General features: G+C 40.8%; 1 protein-coding gene across 1 annotated transcript in view; it reads right to left on the reverse strand.

Annotated features, from left to right (window-relative positions):
* LOC128742688 (netrin receptor unc-5-like) overlaps positions 1–18,296 on the reverse strand; it is a 297,884-nt gene that overhangs the window by 236,475 nt on the left and 43,113 nt on the right. Inside the window, exons 4-5 of the mRNA XM_053839127.1 lie at positions 1,342–1,538; positions 20–98 (exon numbers count right to left, since the gene is read on the reverse strand). Coding sequence (XP_053695102.1) covers positions 20–98; positions 1,342–1,538 — 276 coding nt within the window. The remainder of the gene's footprint in view (positions 1–19; positions 99–1,341; positions 1,539–18,296) is intronic.

The following is an 18,296-nucleotide window of genomic DNA, read 5'->3' on the forward strand; positions in this document are numbered from 1 at the left end:
AATGATGTGAAGCACTTACCGTAGACAGTGAAGCTGACGGGATCCGAAACACGCTTGCCGGCAATGTTCTCTGCTACACATGTATAATTGGCCATGTCCTGATGAAAAAGAAAGATGGAAAACGGAATAAGAAAAGGATATATCATCAAAAAAAAAAGCGAGTGCAAAAACCGAAGCAAAAAATTAGACATCTGATGAATAGCAGAAGGATTCGGGCGGAGTGAATCCCATTGTGCTCTAACGTTTGGGTAGGTGGAAAGATATAGTACGACACGGTAAGGAGGCAGCAGGATTACAGAGCGCCTTGTAACATCGAGGGTCCTTGTCTGTTTTCTCACATTGTACCTCTACTTTTGTGTAATAATCTGTGAGAAAATGCTTGCCTCAGCAAGCAAACGGCGCACGGGAAGCATTAGCGAAGCGAAAGAATTACCAAGGTGTCCTTTTTTGTAACATGAAAGGATACCTACTCCGATGGAACACCCGTCTCTCCGTGTACATGACGCTGTCGCTTATCCTGACTATAATGGTTGAGGGCTTTTTCAGCCGGTTTTCAGCTTGAAATTTGATATACTTCGCTGAAGGGTTTGAGTTGACGACAAAAGCAGAAAAAGAACAGACATCGGAAGGTAACGTGTAGTGAGTTTGAAGTATCATACTCGACGACTCGCGACACCCAGTGTAAGTTTTAATCGAACTTATCAGAGGAACGTAACAAAATTCTGCCTTTCCATTATCTAAATTTGTAACCTACACGGTTAAATTTGTAATGATCGGTCACCTGCAACGCAGGTTGAAAAAGAAAAGCTCATCTTCCACAAAAAAAACGAACTCTTTTCACAGCAGGTCAACTTTAAGGCTATCATTTCAATTTTTTCGGGTTGCCTCCCTCGTACGCAGATGATTATTATGATTGGAATTGGAGAAGCCGTGCGGCTTTCCTCTGGAAAGAATCATCCCTCATCAGCCGTACAATAACGGCGAAGGCTCGCTGTAGCAGTAGTCAAGAAGAAGCATAGCTTTTCGGTTAAGGTTTTCCCTCACGCTCTGCTGTCCGCTCAACAAAGGACACAAAAGAATGATGTTCAATAAGTTCCAAGGAAACCCCGCCGGGGACGTCCGTCTTTTCATCTTTTCCCTTTCTGATAGAGCAGTTACAAATTGGAACCGGGTCGAACGTCTTCTTATGAATCTCATTTTTCATGCTACAGTTCTTTACGGCAAATTTTACTACGCTGGACAACTGTGGACTGATTGCGGCGGTGTGGTGAGATTGAAAGGGTCCCGGAGCCGGAGACAAAACAGGTGCACAATTGATTACGTATGTGTGTTTTTGCTTACCTGCATGGTGACGTGTGCGATCAGCACCTTATCCTCGACGGTGATCACCACCGGTGGATTGGCAACCAGGGGAACGCCGTTCTTGTGCCAACTGATCTTGGCAACTGGGGTAGCGTTCACGTTGCAGATGATCTCCACCCGGCCACCCAGCTCGACGCGTACCGTCTTTGGCGTGATGCTGATCTGCCGCTTGATATCTGTCGAAAGAAAAAACGAAATAAAAGAGGAAAAGTAAGCAAACAGTGAGAAAAAGTGCATGTCTCAAGACGGGCTCAAGTATCTACATAAATGTGTGTACAATAACAATTCGAATAAGGTAGCTACAACAAGCCGCTTGAGAAGGTGCGGAATAATCGATGAAAAATTTAAATGTGAAAGGGGGCAGAGAATGGGCCCTGTCGGATGATGGGTGACCACCCGCGGTTTCACGTATCTGGTTTTTGCAAAGTTCGACGTATTTTTGTTTGCGTTGCCGCAGGTCAAGTGCTGTTGACGAGGAGATTAGCACCATTTATTATGCGCATTTGAACAGCTTGTTCGAGAGCGGGTGAGAGTGGATTAACTTTGCCTGAAAATGCCAATATTTTCGCGGACAGGTTTGCGAGTTGCGGGGGGTGGGCGGTATTGGATTGATGAAGGCGTGGGAATTAAAGGCGAAAATTAAATTTGAACACGACGGGTGAAATATCGTTGTAGCTGAGATTATTAATTTTTTGAGATTTGCTACGTTAAAAATGTGCTCAGAACACAGTCTTAACGAAATATTTTCGTTGCAAAACTAAACTATGAATGTCCTCTGCCACAAAAGACGATCATTAAGACTGTCATTAAGACTGTCGTAGTGGCCTTTTAACCCAATGCCCTTCTGGCATACAAAAAAAACTATGGATGTAGGTAAATTTTCCACAATAAAATAATACTTTACGTGAAGCAGGGCTAGTGTAAAACCGTAAATTTTTCTTTTACGCTAAAAGAAGGTCAATCAATTTAATATGTTTTTAATATACCGGATATTATAACCGGATTTGAACCCTATAATCTCTGATTATAGGGTTATAATCTCTGATTACAGCTTGGTTCGACCCATGCACCTTCCAGCATTGGACAAAAGATAGGAGTCACAACGACAACTTATTAAGCATAGTTACCTATTACCCCCCCCCCCCCCTCCTTCCTTTCCACCCTTCCCCTTCATTCCCGGAAAAAATCCTTCTTCATTACTTTCCCTTACCGTCCCTTCATCAATTGTAGAATCATCGTTTCAAAAAAATATTAATATATGCCTGACCGCATTTCAAGGTCATGACTAAAGTCACGAGTTTGGTCAATGATTATTTTACTGCTTTCAGATGCGCTTAATTCCAATGTCATGAAAATTCGTGGACGTACTAATTCAGACTTCAGACAGTGAGGATCATTGAAATCACGAGCGACTTTAGTGATGAAACCTAACTGTTGAGAAGCTTTTGCTATTGCAGTGCAGTGGTGCGAGGCAAGTTGAAGGTGAGTTTGGCGTCAAGCAGTTCTCCAAGGTCGCTAACTTCATCAACTCTAGTGAGTACATGCTCATTTATTTGATAGTTGTAGACGATTGGATTGGCGATGCGGTGCAAAGTCATTACTTGACATTACGGGATGCTGATCACAAGCCAGTTTTTCCTGCACCAATCGACAAACAAATCCAAGAGCCTCTGCATCCGGACACAGTCATCTATAGAACGAATCACCGAATATACTTTCAGATCAACGGCATACATCAGTTTGCCTCCCACTCCAAGCAGCGTCGCAATATCGTTGAAAAACAACACAAACAGGAGAGGTCCAATGTTGCTGCCATGGGGAACACTCGAGCAGTTGGTAAACTGGGAAGAGAAACAGGAGTCGAGCTGCACACGTAGAATTCTGCCGCACAAATAGGAACTGAGCCATTTCGTAATACAGGCAAACTTCGATATAACGTACCCTCGTTATTACGTACCCTCGATACAACGTTCAATTTACCTCGATATAACGTACACATTTTCAAGTGTTGCAAATCTCTTTAGAGACTGTATTCGAAGTTTCATTCACAATCATCTAAATAATCTGTCAATCTTACAGATTCACAATGGCCATCTAGTGTCTCGCTAAAGGTTTTTGAGTTCCAATCAGGGCGTTTCATGCACAGTGGTGCTGAAGTGCAAATCGCTACCATTGGCTATTACGTAAAAAATGCGTAATTCCTCGAGGGTGGTGTCTTTAGAGAAGTTTATCAAACAAATACAACGCAACTTATTACACTATTAGTGTGACCGTGAATCCACCTATCAGGGTGATACAAACCCTTGTTTCCCGAAAAGCGTCCAAAAAATTTTTTTTTCATCAGAGAAGTTTGCGAAATATAATGATTTCTTTGAAAAGAGTAAGTATACAGGACTGTGTACAGGAAAAAAACATGTAAAAGGTTTCCTCCTAGGCCTTCTAGTTGGATTGTATCTTCATTATTTATAAAAAGGAGGCAATAGTAACAAAATAAAATAAAATGAGCTATATTTTTGACTTCTTTTTGTATGCTTCGATATAACGTACAATTCGATATAACGTACAACTTGAAAATCGAAATGTACATTAATTATATCGAAGTTACCCTGTATTCCGAGATGCGCCGCGTCGCAAAATTTTATGCAGCAGTATTTTATGGTCGAACGAATACGATCGAACGCTGCTTTCAGATCAGTATAGATCACGTCAATCTGTACTGTTTGCTCCCTGTAGAATATACAGGTGGACGTGAAATCCATAAAGTTCGTGCTTACGGATCGATCAGGCATGAATCCGTGTTGGTCGGTAGAGATATAGTATTTAGTTTTAGCGAGGATGAAATTACTCACTACTATTTCAAACAGCTTGGATGCAGCAGAAAGGCTTGTAATACCACGATAGTACCGAACATTCCGACGATCGTCACTTTTGAACACCGCAAACAAGAATGACTCCTTCCAGGTATCGAGAAATTTTCCAGGCTCGAATGTTTTATTGAAAATAAGGCACAAAGGCTCCACTAGCGCCATTGCACAACGGGCGAAAACTATAGCTGGAATAAAACTATGAACTCCGCTAGAACTGCTATAAAACTTCCTTCCGACCAAGAAGAGGCCCACTCTTCAAAAAGTTTTTATAATCTGTTTCCGAGCCAAGCCTTAACCTCAAGTAGGTTTATTACACTTTGCTGAAAGCAGAAATAAACCGATTATGCTTTCGGCTACTTGGCGGCAACCGCCATAATCTGATGAAGCTTTTCGCTTTGTACGGCAAAGCTATAAAGCATAAAACTTGCTGCAAAAAAGCTATGCCGTGAGCAGAAAACGTAAAGTTTTACTCGATCGATTTGATTTACAGCGACCATAATAAAATATCCGATACAATAAATAATGAGTTTTTTAGCAGTTTCCGTAGTTGCGCAGCATATACGTATTAAATTTTATCGTGCATATAGGAATGATAAACGGTTAAAATAACCGCGCCATCAAAATTTTGCAATTTTTGAAAACCGGTTGTTCAAACAAAATAAATATATTTGATTAGTCAATCCTAGTTTCTAGCAAAATCATTTTAGTTGCATTCTGATGTGCAAACCGATTAATAATAACGTCCTCTCTGCAACTCACACTTTGTTTTGATGAACTGTTGTTCGGCGACCAAAAAAATGCTAGGAAACGGCTAATAGGGTAATAGATAAATAAACCTAGATAGAGGTGATCTCATCGGGGGGCTGCCCCCCACGGTGCCCGGCGCTTCCGACGGTAGGTCGCCAGCAACACTCGCGGCCTGTGGCCGTCTCACGCTGAATTATCTAATGTTACATTTGATAGTTTTTGGTGGTCTTGTTATTGATTAATGTTTTATGTGTCTAAAATTTCTCGAGTTTGATTAGTTTTTGAGTTACGCAAAAATTTCTGTTTTGTTTGTATGAGAGTCCTTATCCAGAGGGGTGAGGGGTCTCAAACCATCATTAAAAAAATTCTTGCCTCCAAAACCCCCCACATGCCAAATTTGGTTCCATTTGCTTGCTTAGTTCTCGAGTTATGAGGAAATTTGTATTTCATTTGTATGGGAGCCCATCATAAGAACCTTCCCTGGTCCCAGAAACCCTTATATGCAAATTTTCACTCCGATCGGTTCAGTAGTTTTCGATTCTACAGGGCAGACAGAAATCCATTTTTATTGGCATAGATTTGTATGGGATCCCCCCCTCTTAGTGGGGGGAGGGGTCTTTTGCCATCGAGAGAACCTTCCCTGGCCCCAAAAACCCCTACATGCAAATTTTCACGCCGATCGGTTCAGTAGTTTTCGATTCTATGAGGAACATACGGACAGACAGACAGACAGACAGACAGAAATCCATTTTTATAGGTATAGATAACCTATGAATATCTAGATGAAATATGGTACCTCAATATACTATTAATAAATAATTTTACATTTTTGTACTATACCAAATGAATTATACTGAATCAGCTATGAAGCTTCAAAGATGTCCAGTTGATGTCCAGTGTAGCAATTGGCAATATTTAGATATTGCAATAACCAAATCAGTAATTATTTAAGTGTTTGTAGAACATGTTTAGCTATTATTTCAGCTATTTTACCTCTTATGTCAAGCTCGCCAATACAAAATTCAGATGTGCAGTTATTCACCAAAAAATATCTCGATCAGGTAATCTTCAGTAATTTTCTTCTGCTCGGGAATAGAAGCAGTAAATCTGTTTGGTCAGGGTGTTACCATGTTAATAGCACCATAAAACTAACAGTTTTATTGTGGTTTGACAAGCAACTCCAATAAGATCAACTTTGAATGGTGCACCACATTGTATTGCTACGCCCTAATTGTAGTAAATTTTTGAGAGATGTGTCACAGCCAACTAGGTTCATCGTGGTTTTATGAACAACCGCAATAAATTTATTTTATCAACAGTTTTATAATGTTTTTATAGCTGGCTATAAGTAGTTTTTGGCTTGTATCATCTTGGTATTGCGCAATACCATGATAAAACCAGAGGCAATGATTCAATCCACAATAAAACCTTTATAAAATTCAAATGAAACTAAGCGGCTTCGGTATAGTTACTTGGGTAGTCTGCATAGCCGCATAGTATGTTACTGCATCTTGTTAGCAAGCACGAAACAACAAAATCAGGCTATGTTATCAATTAGGCCAAATAGTCGTTATGCCAAAAGACTGTTATGTCAAATGGATTTATGCTAAGCAGCGTTATGCCATATGGGGTAATCCCGGACGGCACATCACGCTCTAGTGCTAGTTGAGAAAATTTTCAGTCTGAAAAATTTCTCGCAGGGGTGACATTGCGATTCTCGTTTCGAGTGATTTTGGTTCGTTTCGACCACGTGAAAAGAATAGGCGAAACGAACCAAAATCACTCGAAACGAGAATCGCTATGTCACCACAGATTATGAATCGAGTTCGAAGTTGTTGTTGTTGTTGTTGTTGTTGTTGTTGTTGTTGTTGTTGTTGTTGTTGTTGTTGTTGTTGTTGTTGTTGTTGTTGTTGTTGTTGTTGTTGTTGTTGTTGTTGTTGTTGTTGTTGTTGTTGTTGTTGTTGTTGTTGTTGTTGTTGTTGTTGTTGTTGTAGTAGTTGTTGTTGTTGTAGTTGTTGTTGTTGTTGTTGTTGTTGTTGTTGTTGTTGTTGTTGTTGTTGTTGTTGTTGTTGTTGTTGTTGTTGTTGTTGTTGTTGTTGTTGTTGTTGTTGTTGTTGTTGTTGTTGTTGTTGTTGTTGTTGTTGTTGTTGTTGTTGTTGTTGTTGTTGTTGTTGTTGTTGTTGTTGTTGTTGTTGTTGTTGTTGTTGTTGTTGTTGTTGTTGTTGTTGTTGTTGTTGTTGTTGTTGTTGTTGTTGTTGTTGTTGTTGTTGTTGTTGTTGTTGTTGTTGTTGTTGTTGTTGTTGTTGTTGTTGTTGTTGTTGTTGTTGTTGTTGTTGTTGTTGTTGTTGTTGTTGTTGTTGTTGTTGTTGTTGTTGTTGTTGTTGTTGTTGTTGTTGTTGTTGTTGTTGTTGTTGTTGTTGTTGTTGTTGTTGTTGTTGTTGTTGTTGTTGTTGTTGTTGTTGTTGTTGTTGTTGTTGTTGTTGTTGTTGTTGTTGTTGTTGTTGTTGTTGTTGTTGTTGTTGTTGTTGTTGTTGTTGTTGTTGTTGTCATTTTATGTCATTTAATGTGTGAGTACCGTAATTACTAATGTTTGCATTCATAATGCTAAAGGTATATCACTAAAAAGATGTTACAACGCATACAATAATAATGTGTTGAATTGTACATTCAGTTTCTTAGACTGGCACTGAGAAAAAAGAAACAATATACTGTTCTCAACCCCGCGCAATAGCCAGAACAGAAATGCTGAATCGAATCGTTTTTTCAATTGAATTAATTCTCCATCAGGAGGTAAAGCGTAAAAGCTTATTCGAAATACATTCACCCTCAGATTACGTTAATGGATCACAGCTGTTGCGGGACGTTTGTTCGTGTCCAGGTCCCAGTCCACTGTTCGAAGCCAGAAAGAGAGCGCATCTAATTCAATTTCCCTGGCCAAGAAACCGAAAGAAATTGTCTCAAAATGGGAAAAAGACAAAATCCCTGTACCGTGTCGGCGATATGCATACAGTTAGAGGAAAGCTAGCCCAAACAAAATGTACAACGAAAAAGCGGCGAAAACACTCCAGAAATAGAGACGTGGAAGACTAACAATTGCGAAAGCATTTTTCCGAGGGGCTGCTGCTACAGCGGCAAAAAGGTCCATGAATAAAATATCAGCATAGTTTTCTTCCTGTGCATTCCAATTCTCGACGTCCTTTTATTTGCTGGGTCGTGCCTGTTTCAAATGAAAATTTAGATAAAATGCGATACAGATATAATGTAGCAGAGCAGGGCTGACAAAGAAGGCGAAACGATATTTGAAGCTTTGTGCTGATGCCACTTCACTTTTTGCTTCCTGTATCGGTCGCTGTCGGGTAGGTAAAAAAAACCGACGACGAAAAGATTCATGATGCACGGCAGCAAAATAAGAAATAAAAAATAAAACGACTCGAAAAGTGTATCGACAATGAGCTCACCGTGGCAAAAAGAGAAATAACAAACGATGTGACAAAACTGGTATAAAAGTATGACAATGATCTAACAGATCTGACAGCGAAATCCGCTGATCCCCGCTCGGTTGTTGCAGGCAAGGAAGAGCAACTGGCCAGGCTGCTGCTGCGAGCCCGGTTGCGTTTGTGACCAACAGACAGCTGCCCAAACGTGGCTGGTTGAACCGAATGAATAGGTAATTTGCATATAAAGGGAGAGCCAGATGTAGCGGAACGGGAGATTCTTATCGGCGGTTTTGGGACACGCTTCTGAAGTGGCTTGCTTCGAAAGCGCGACAAGAAATTCAAATTTAAATATAAAGCTTTAAACGAATCAAGATTGTCAGATTATTCTATAGCTGTCCCAGAAGGATTAGCATTAACATGTAAATTATGATTTACGATTGTGTTTGAATACCTATTTTTGTTGGTTTTGTAATTTTGGAATGGGACCAAAGTGTTTGCATAAATATGTACCTGAAATGAAAGCCGAAGCGATGGGTTGATGGGAGAAACTCCTACGGTCAACTACTTCAGTTAAACATAATGGCTGAAGGCAACTATTAAATGAAGCACGACCCGTGTTGACCAAACCGAATCGAGTACTGAATTTATAATCTTACTCAAATATTGGTCTTCTTTTTCGGTTTCGCTGCTTACCCATCACCGGGTGTCGTGTGATGACATGCAGACATCCTCACCTTCCAGAACCGAGTGGTAACTATTCGCACGCCTTCAAAACATCACTGACTAATATTTATCACAAAATTTTCGATATCTGTCCAAATATTTACACTTCATAACTATGCACAACATTGAATGCCCGCATCTGTTTTCTTCCCCCTGCTTTTCGGTGAAGAGTCAAAACATCAAAAGATTGACCACAACAAGAAACGGCAATTCATCCGGGACGGTCGGTCGCTTGCCCGCGATCGCGTTCCAAATGCAGCAGTTTAATTTTAAACTGTATCGAATTGACATAACGTCTTCTGATGATGGACCTTTTCACTATGCGCGGCAGGACGACGAAGAAAAACGGCCCGATTGTGGCGGTGGCGTAGTTAATCGTTTCGTAACCGCTTCTATTGACCGTGACAAAATCGGCATTCTCCATTCACCCAAGCAAATTGATTTCGGCACGTTTCTTTTTCCGACGTTCCGCCGGCCGACGACCGACCGTTGTCTGTTAGGCAGTGTTGGCCAGGGCTCGCGGATGAGTGTGTTTAATCAAACAATTACGCGGAACGTTTTAGTCGCTCGCGAGGGCACTCGAGCGCTCTGTGAGGTGCTTCAAAATAGCAAACAAAATTCCGACTTAGATTGGATCGAGGAAATTTGCTGCTTGCTGGGCAACTCGCGAAATTGCCTTCGGCTATTGGCCGGGAGCAATTGACTCACAATGTGGGGAGGCAAATGAATGCCTTCGCGCAATCGGGCAACAATTTGCACTCTTGAAGGAACTGTTTGCCAAAGGTTTGTGGATCGTTACGAGCTGAATTGGGGTACAATTGCGTAGCCTTCTGATTTATAAATTGCGAAATTATAGAGACGATCCGAGTCGAGTCGGTGAAGAGTTTGAAGTGCATGGCAGCAATTGTGTGTTTCTGTAAACATTTTCAATTGGTTACTAATTGAACATTTTATGTAAATTGGATGGTATGATTAATTCTAAATAGGGCAATCTAAAATTCAAATTGGACATGAACACTATACGTTCCACCGTTTTATCTAATTGAATTAATGTCTGTACATTATCCCATAATTAGACTTGGCCAAATGAATCGCGTGATGTAACCAAATGGATGCAATCCTTTACCCGAGGGTGGAAGAAACGATCCCACGCAATCGCATACCATTCCCAGCGAGCTGCCGGTGGGACTCCCGCCTCGCTGAACAAACGACAATGTCATAGCGCAGCCGAAACAGCTTTTCCCAAAGGTGATAAAATATTAACAAACAACAGAAGAAAAGGCATCGCGCATTTTTCAACTCCGTCCAGGCAGACTGAGTCTTCCCTCACTCCCCGCGACTATTTAGTCGCGTCTTCGTGATAGCAACCCGAACCGGTACATAGAGCGAGAACAACAGTGTCAACTACCTTCAAGTTGGCACCCCTTGGTACCGTTTGGTGGGGGTGATTTGCACCATTGGACAGTTGAAGTAAGAGAATTAAAAAGGTAAAAAAAAGAAGCATGTGGAATATTACAAAAAATGATTTTGACAAATTATGGTAATAAAAAGTGTCAACGATAAAATAGTATTGCAAAAGAATCGAGAATATCAGTAATTCAACTGACAAAGAATCATTTTACGTATAAATTGGAAGCAACATACGATAGCTGTCCACCACGTGACATCAAAATGGATAATAAAACCGGTTAGATTTAGAGAGAAGGCCTTACAACATGTAAATCGGAGTGGATCAAAGGTATGAAAAACACTTAGTTTGTAGTAATTCGAGAATCTCCAATTCTTTGCATTGAAATTTAGTCGATAATATTATACAAAGTAATGCCAGCTTCATTTCTCGGCTAACCATCAAGCACGAGACCTATGCTGCGAGACGGCAACACGAGGCAGGAGGTTGAGTGAGAAGTGCTGCATTTCGTCTACTACGTCTAAGACGGAAGACCCATTAGCGGCATGAAGGTATCGCGACAGTAAGCCTTAACGGGAAACTAGCAGTCATTAACTTTTCGTCGGAGAGCCCAATGTCGCAAGCAGTTTTTGGACCCAAAAGCGGGGCTTTGTTTATAGAAATGTATTTACTGATTCTTCTTGCTAATCTGAAGACAGCGAATATATTTTCAAGAACCAAATTTTTGTTTCAAACAAAAAAACTGCTTTTGAAAGTTGCAGAATCGATGACAACTAATTTCACCTTAATGAACAACAAAAATGAAAATATTGAAACAAACAATCGTCGAAAACCACGGTAAGGAATACCGAAACGATTAACGTTGGGTGATTCGATGCCCGGTACTGGGAATGGGCGTACTCTTAATGAACTGATAGCTGTGTTTCGTAATACCATCATGGCTATAGCGTTCGACCCAAGCGGCACATATTTGGCACTTTTAGTTGCAGCAACTCATTTATGACTAAAATTAGTCACATATCGATTGCCACAACTGGTTTGTAACAACTGTGCTACTAGGGGAAACATCCCGTTTCTCAAATCAGTTGCCCGCTACGGATCAGACGCTGAGCCACTCCTTCCATAAAGAGCCGACGCTCGCTAGGTTCGGGAAACGATGTTCCGCCGTGCACTGGAATCACCTTCAAGGCAATAGGTACTGAAGGCTGGCAATGTTTTTACTCGTGTCAACACCTTCACATGCTTACTCCCTTCCTTATTAGTATAGGATCTTGGGGTTTACCGGGGACCAACCACCGAGATAGCTCGTACCCTGATTAGTACTGCACCAGCGATAAGGTAGGACAGTCCCAAGTAACAATTTTAAAGCCGCATGGTTTTATTTGGATTTTCTAAAGGTTTTATAGCGGTTTGAATCCTCAGATTTTATCATGGTGTTGCACAATACCAACATAATGCAAGTCAAAAACTACACATGCGGCACGTCTCTTATAAACTTACCATAAGTGAGGCGTAGCAATACAATATGGCCCACCAATCTCTTGATGTTGCTTGTCAAACCGCAATAAAACAGTTAGTTTTATGGTATCAGCATCTTTGAATCGGGCAGCACGTTCCTCACAAGCATGTTTGCATGTTGGTTTTATGGTGCTATTAGTATGGTAACACCCTGACCTAGGGTTGCCAAGTGGCCGGTTTTTGGCCGGCCCGACCGGTTTTTCACCTGTAAAGCAGGTGGCCGGTCAATCCTGCAAAAAGGCCGGTTTTCTGACATATGAAGCCGGATTGGCGCTTTTTGCCGGATTTGTTAAATTTTCTGATAAATTTATTAGCAATTCTGAGTAGTGGATCATGAAAGATAGCCAGTTTTGCAGTGACAATACTTTGCTTCTGACGGTAATTAAATTGTCCACCAGCACCAGAAGCAACTAGTTGTCACTCTGAAACTATAGCTATGCTATCTTCAATAATCCATTTAATGTTCGTTGTGGTTTCGATTCCGGCGACTACCCAAATAATATGTCAATAACGCACATTACACATTCCAGGCAAATCCTCTAATAATATGCTGTGACAACCCCCCCGCCCCCCCCCCCCCCGCATTTTTTGAAGGCAGGACCGAGCGGCCGGTTTTTGTAATTTTGAGACTTGGCAACCCTACCCTGACCAAGCAGATTTATTGCTGCTATAATGAAGAATATTAGAATTTAATACCGAAATTATTTTTATACGAGGCCATATTACCGTTTCCTAGCATGGTTTTGATCGCCAAACAACAATTCATCAAAACAAACTGTGAGTTGCAGAAAGGAAGTTATTATCGGTTTGCATGTCAGAATGCAACTAGAATGATTTCGCTGGTAGCTAACATTGACTAATTGAATGATTGTTTTAAAATTCTGTTTAAAAAACTAGTTTTGAAAATTGTAAAATATTGATGGCGCGGTAATTTTAATCACCTATTCCAATATGCACGATAAAATTTAATGCGCGTATGCTTCACAACTACGGAAACTGCCGAAAATTTACCTTTCCTGAATTACACCGATCTGGCTCTGAAACTGATCTTCATAAGGGACCGCGTCAACCCTAGCAAGGCTTCGCTACTTGCCTAGACAACCAAGGCGTCACGGAAGGCGACTATCTGCAACGAGTGGAGATCGCGGTCCGAAGGGGGCCCAAGAACATGAAGAATACAGAAACCATTTAAAACCCATGCGACGATGATTATATGCTGGTGCAGGCCGACGGTCGAACGAGTGCGTTAGCTAGGAGTGCGAAGCTTATGCGGTCGCCAGTTTCTAACTCAGTGGCCACAGTAGGCATCAGTATTGTAGAATCTCTACAAGCGCAGCAGGGAGCTCAAGGGAGGGCCGACCCCGGGACAAGCCAGCTGGCTACTCCGAAGGCTAGCGGTGGTACATCCCAAGTTGGTCTGCAGTTTGAGAGATCCGGTATAGTTGATGTTAAACGAAGGGCGAATAAACTCTATGAGTTCATTAAGGATAGGAGTAATGCCCATTTAAAAATTAGGCATCCTGCAACGGCCATCAAATCTGCGGTGATTGCTGCAGAGCGTGAGTAGAGTGAGTTAAATGGATAGTCGAAATTGCCAAAAAGGTCCTGATTAAGGCCTCCGAAAAAGCAGCAAAACAGGAGACGCCAAGGGGACCTCCAAATCCAAGGTCAGAGAAACGGAAAAGGGTAACGCTTGGAGAGAATGAGGATGTCAAAGAATACAATGATGACCAGAGGGTTGACGCAGATCCTCAGGAGGTAGATGAAAGAAGCGGGTACTATCGGAAACCAAAATAGGAAAAAGGAGCAATAAGAGGAGGAAACAAATAAGAACGACAAAACGAAAGAGAAACCGAAGCGTCGTCGGAAGAAATATAAGGGCAATGCCCTGATTGTCGAAGCTACGGACAAAACTACGTACACAGAAATTCTCCGGACAGCTCAAAACTTTTAATATTTATCTTAAGTTTTGAAGAGCAGATAGCTCATATAGGGTACGTGACGGTATAATTGGCCTGTTTCTAAATGCAGCCTATGGGGTATGGTATGGGCTTTGTTTTTGGGGACCTGTACGTCGCTGGCGACAATGTAAAACTGCTGAATCCGGTCAAAATAGTACGGATCAAGCGTGTAGCTTTAGAAACGGCAGCAACTGGTTTTGCAAACACTCGTAAACGTAAATTTTGTGGTTGACGGTTCCGGTTGCAATAAAAATATCGCTTTTCAAACCACATGTATAGATGGTCTATCAAACAGGATATTTCTTAGCGTATTTTAATAGTTTTATATGCCACCTTTTCTTTTTGGTTGTGGTATAAGCATTCTGTCTAGGAAGCTGTTTGAAGTCTACCTTGATGTAGGTTTCAATGTTTGGTTGTAGACGACACTACAGCTTGTTGGTAAAATCTCAAACGTAGAGGTTGGAATTCCCCTTAGTGCTCCTTTTTTCGTCGCTGCTGTAGCGTCGTCTACAACCACACATCAGGCTAAAAAATAGCAGAACTGACTTAAATTGTGAAGACACATAAAACAAGACGACTAAAACATGATCCCGAAAACTGTAGACGACGATGCTGATGAAACCTACGTGAAGATAGACTTCAAACAGCTTGTCGGGCAGAAGTTTTATACGGCAACCGAAAAGAGAAAGGTGGCAGATATTTCCAAGCATATAAACCTAACGAAGTACGCTAGGAATCTATGTATCTATCTAGTTTGGACCTATCCTTGGTATGTATCTATCTAGATTCTGGACCAGATTTTGGGTCACATTTTGGACCATATATTGCACCGTATTTTGAAACCAATCTTGGATCAGATTCTGAAAAGGGACTAGGTTATGAACCAGATTTTGGAACACATTTTTGATCAGATTTTTTGGGTCAGATTTAATACTTGGAATAGATTTCAGGCCACAACCACCAACCAGATTTTGGATCAGGTTTAGAGCCAGATTCTGGATCTAGAACGAATTTTGGACCTTGACCAAATTTTGTACCATATTTTTGACCAGATTTTTGATTATTTGGTTTGATTGATTTTATTTTGGATTAGATATTGGTCCCAGATTCAGGATCAGAGTTTGGACCATATTTTTATCAGATTGGAGCCAGCTTTTGGATGAGATTGTGGGCTACATTTTTTATCCCATTTTGGACCTCATTTTTGAAAGGATTTTGGATAGGTTTCTGGGCCTGAACCGGATCTTGAATCTGCTCCAGATTCAAGACCAGATTTTGGATTACATTTTTATTAGATTTGGAACAGATTTTGAATAATATTTTGGACCACATTTTGATCAAATTTTGGACAAGATTCTGGACCTGAACCAGGTTGTGGCCTTTGTTCCGATTCTGGAATACATTTTTGTCAAATTTTGGACCAGATTTTCAATCAAATTTGGGTCCAGATTCTGGAACTGGACCGGGATATAAATTAGATTTTGGTACACATTTTAGATCAGGTTTTAAACCACACAGCAGATTTTGGATCAGATTCTGAACCAGATTTTGGACCTGGGTCATATTTTGGACCTGGACTAGATTACGAACCACATTCTTATTATCAAATTTTGTAACAATCACTAGACATAATCGCGCACAAGATACAACACTTATAACTCTTACAAAGTGTCAAAAATAAAACAAATTATTTTCAACTTACACGTCGACCGGGTTGGCACGATTTTTTTTTGTTTTGTAACAAATTTTGGAACAGATTTGAACTATATTCTGAAACAGACTTTGGACTATATTTTCGATTAGATGTTGGCCATATTTTGGACCGAATTCGGGACCAGAATCAGAGGAATTCCGACACTTTATCAGATTTCAGATTTTGGACCACATTTTTTATCAAATTTGAACCAGGTTTTGGATAATATTTTGATGATACTGGACCAGCTTTTGAACCACACTCTGGACCAAGATCAGATTTTGGGCCTGGACCAAATCCTAGGCATTCATTTTGATCATATTATGGACCAGATTTTGGATCAAATTTTGTTTCAGATTGTCAAACTGGGCCAGATTATAGGTCCGATTTTGGATAACATTTTTGATCAGATTCAGGAGCAGATTTTGGGCAACGTTTTTAATCAGATTTTAAATCAGCCACCAGACTTTGGATCAGATTTTGAACCAGATTATGGACCTAGGCCATATTGTGGATCTGGATTATATTTAATCAAATTTTGTTCCAGATTTTCAAACAAATTTAGTCAAGATTGTGGACGATGTTTTAGACCACCTTTTTATCAGATTTTGGATCCAGATTGAAGATCTGGTTCTGTGACTTACTGTAGATTCCCCTTACCTAATGGCTTGAAAAGTAACATTTTCACTGCAACAGGAGCCGAAAACTAGGAAGCTTACTAGAATGAATGTTTAGAAAAACATTTGCTGGCTTTCCTGAAGCAACACGATTATTTCTTGCTAATTTGGCCGGATTTACCGTAACAACCTTTAAGAAAATTCTATCGGTTGCTTATATTAGGTACCACCCTGTACATAGTTCTGTAATGTTATTTCTAATAATGATAGTTCACTTTTTGTCAGGATGGTGACTAAATTCTCCTTGTCACATTATTTTTAACCAATGAAAAATTATCTAAAAGTTTAAGGTATATAAGAATTGACTCATGCTGAAGTTAATTTATTTAAATTTTCGAGTAATTTTATGGGCTCAAGCCTAACTCAACGCCACGACGTGGAACGGTACGAAACTAGTAGAACAAAGCAGAAAGCCCATAAAACAAACATCGTGTTAGCTCGGCTCCAGCAGTGTCGAGCTACGAACACACGAATCAAGAACTGCTAAAAGATTAATTTATGTAATTATGAATGACACAAATTTATCATTCGTGGGTCGTCGGTATGTACCCCCCTACGAGTGGTTTCGATGGCAAAGGGGGAAAGGAAGCACTAGAACTTGCCAGCAGCGAACGTTGTTGAGCTGACGTTTGTATTGAAGAAACCCATTAAAACAACCAACTTTTCCTATTGCTTTCGAGGAAGCCAAAGGTCTGCAGTAATCAACTGCAGATGGCATTGTCTGTTTGTTTTTTTTTACATTTTTTCCCTTCTCTCTGTCAAGTACGTTTTCATTCAATCACTGGAATAAGTTCCAGGCTTTGTTCTAGTTTTTCATTCGATTGTCGCCTCGGGTGAAAAAAGAAAATCCGGAAAGTCCGTAGCTCTACATATATCTATATACTTTCGATTATTTTTTTGGTCGTAACATGTTAACGGCGCGCCACTTTGGCTGCCAACTTTCGATATTGAATTTTAAATTTCACGCAGCTCCCGGTCGTCGTTCGGCGCGACAGGCCACGCACGACCGAGCAGACAGTTTGTGTGTGATTCAATTTCCTATGATTCCAAGTGCTGTGAAACGCTTGATCGTTGCCCTCGTAGTCGGTCCTCTGTCGCAGCCTGTCAATCAAGATTGCCGGAGCCATGCGTGTTGTATTCTAGTTCTAGCCAGTGGGTTGTATTCTTACAATCAATTTTTGTCACTTTCCCAACTTGTCACCGTCGCTGGAAGTTTATCGCTGTTAAAATTTGAATTGCTCATCCGGGACGCAAGCGACCCAGCAGGAACCGAAACCGTGTGGCGGCTTCCAGCAGCAGGCAGCGCGCGGGGTGGAAACTTCAGCTGCAAGTTTTTGATCCGAATATGTCTGGACGGGCGTAGGGTCCGCTGTGCAGATGTTCCCACACAGCAGACACGGGTTAAGGGCAAAGTATCACTCTAAACACAGGAGAATAGGTAATTGATTTTCTTTAGTTTGAATAATTACGTTACATGCAGACACTGACGCAGACGGTTTCACATATGGTACCCAATGGCGGCGGCTTGGGACTGGGCTGTCTGTATCTACGGGGCGGATCGATACGACCATATTGAGCTGCGAGGGATGATGAACGATGAGCAGCAACTGACGGAATTTACTTCGTCTTGGGCTTGGACCGTATACAAAGTATCGGTTCGGGGGTTCCGTTTTCAATTCGTTGTGCTGTAGTAACTTAAAAATCCAAACGAATAGGAAGTAAATTGGAGAATACTTTTACATATTTCAAGAGCATACTGAGGTGGTTGAGAAAATGTTCGATCCATGGAAAAGTTCCATATGGAATATGGAGAACTGGGAAACCATAATCCAAATAATTTGATTGTATATTCTGAAATTCTTCAATGATAAAACTATATAAGGATCCTTTAATTCAATCCCTG

The sequence above is a fragment of the Sabethes cyaneus genome, chromosome 3, assembly GCF_943734655.1.
Source record: "Sabethes cyaneus chromosome 3, idSabCyanKW18_F2, whole genome shotgun sequence".
Taxonomy (NCBI): Eukaryota; Metazoa; Arthropoda; class Insecta; order Diptera; family Culicidae; genus Sabethes; species Sabethes cyaneus.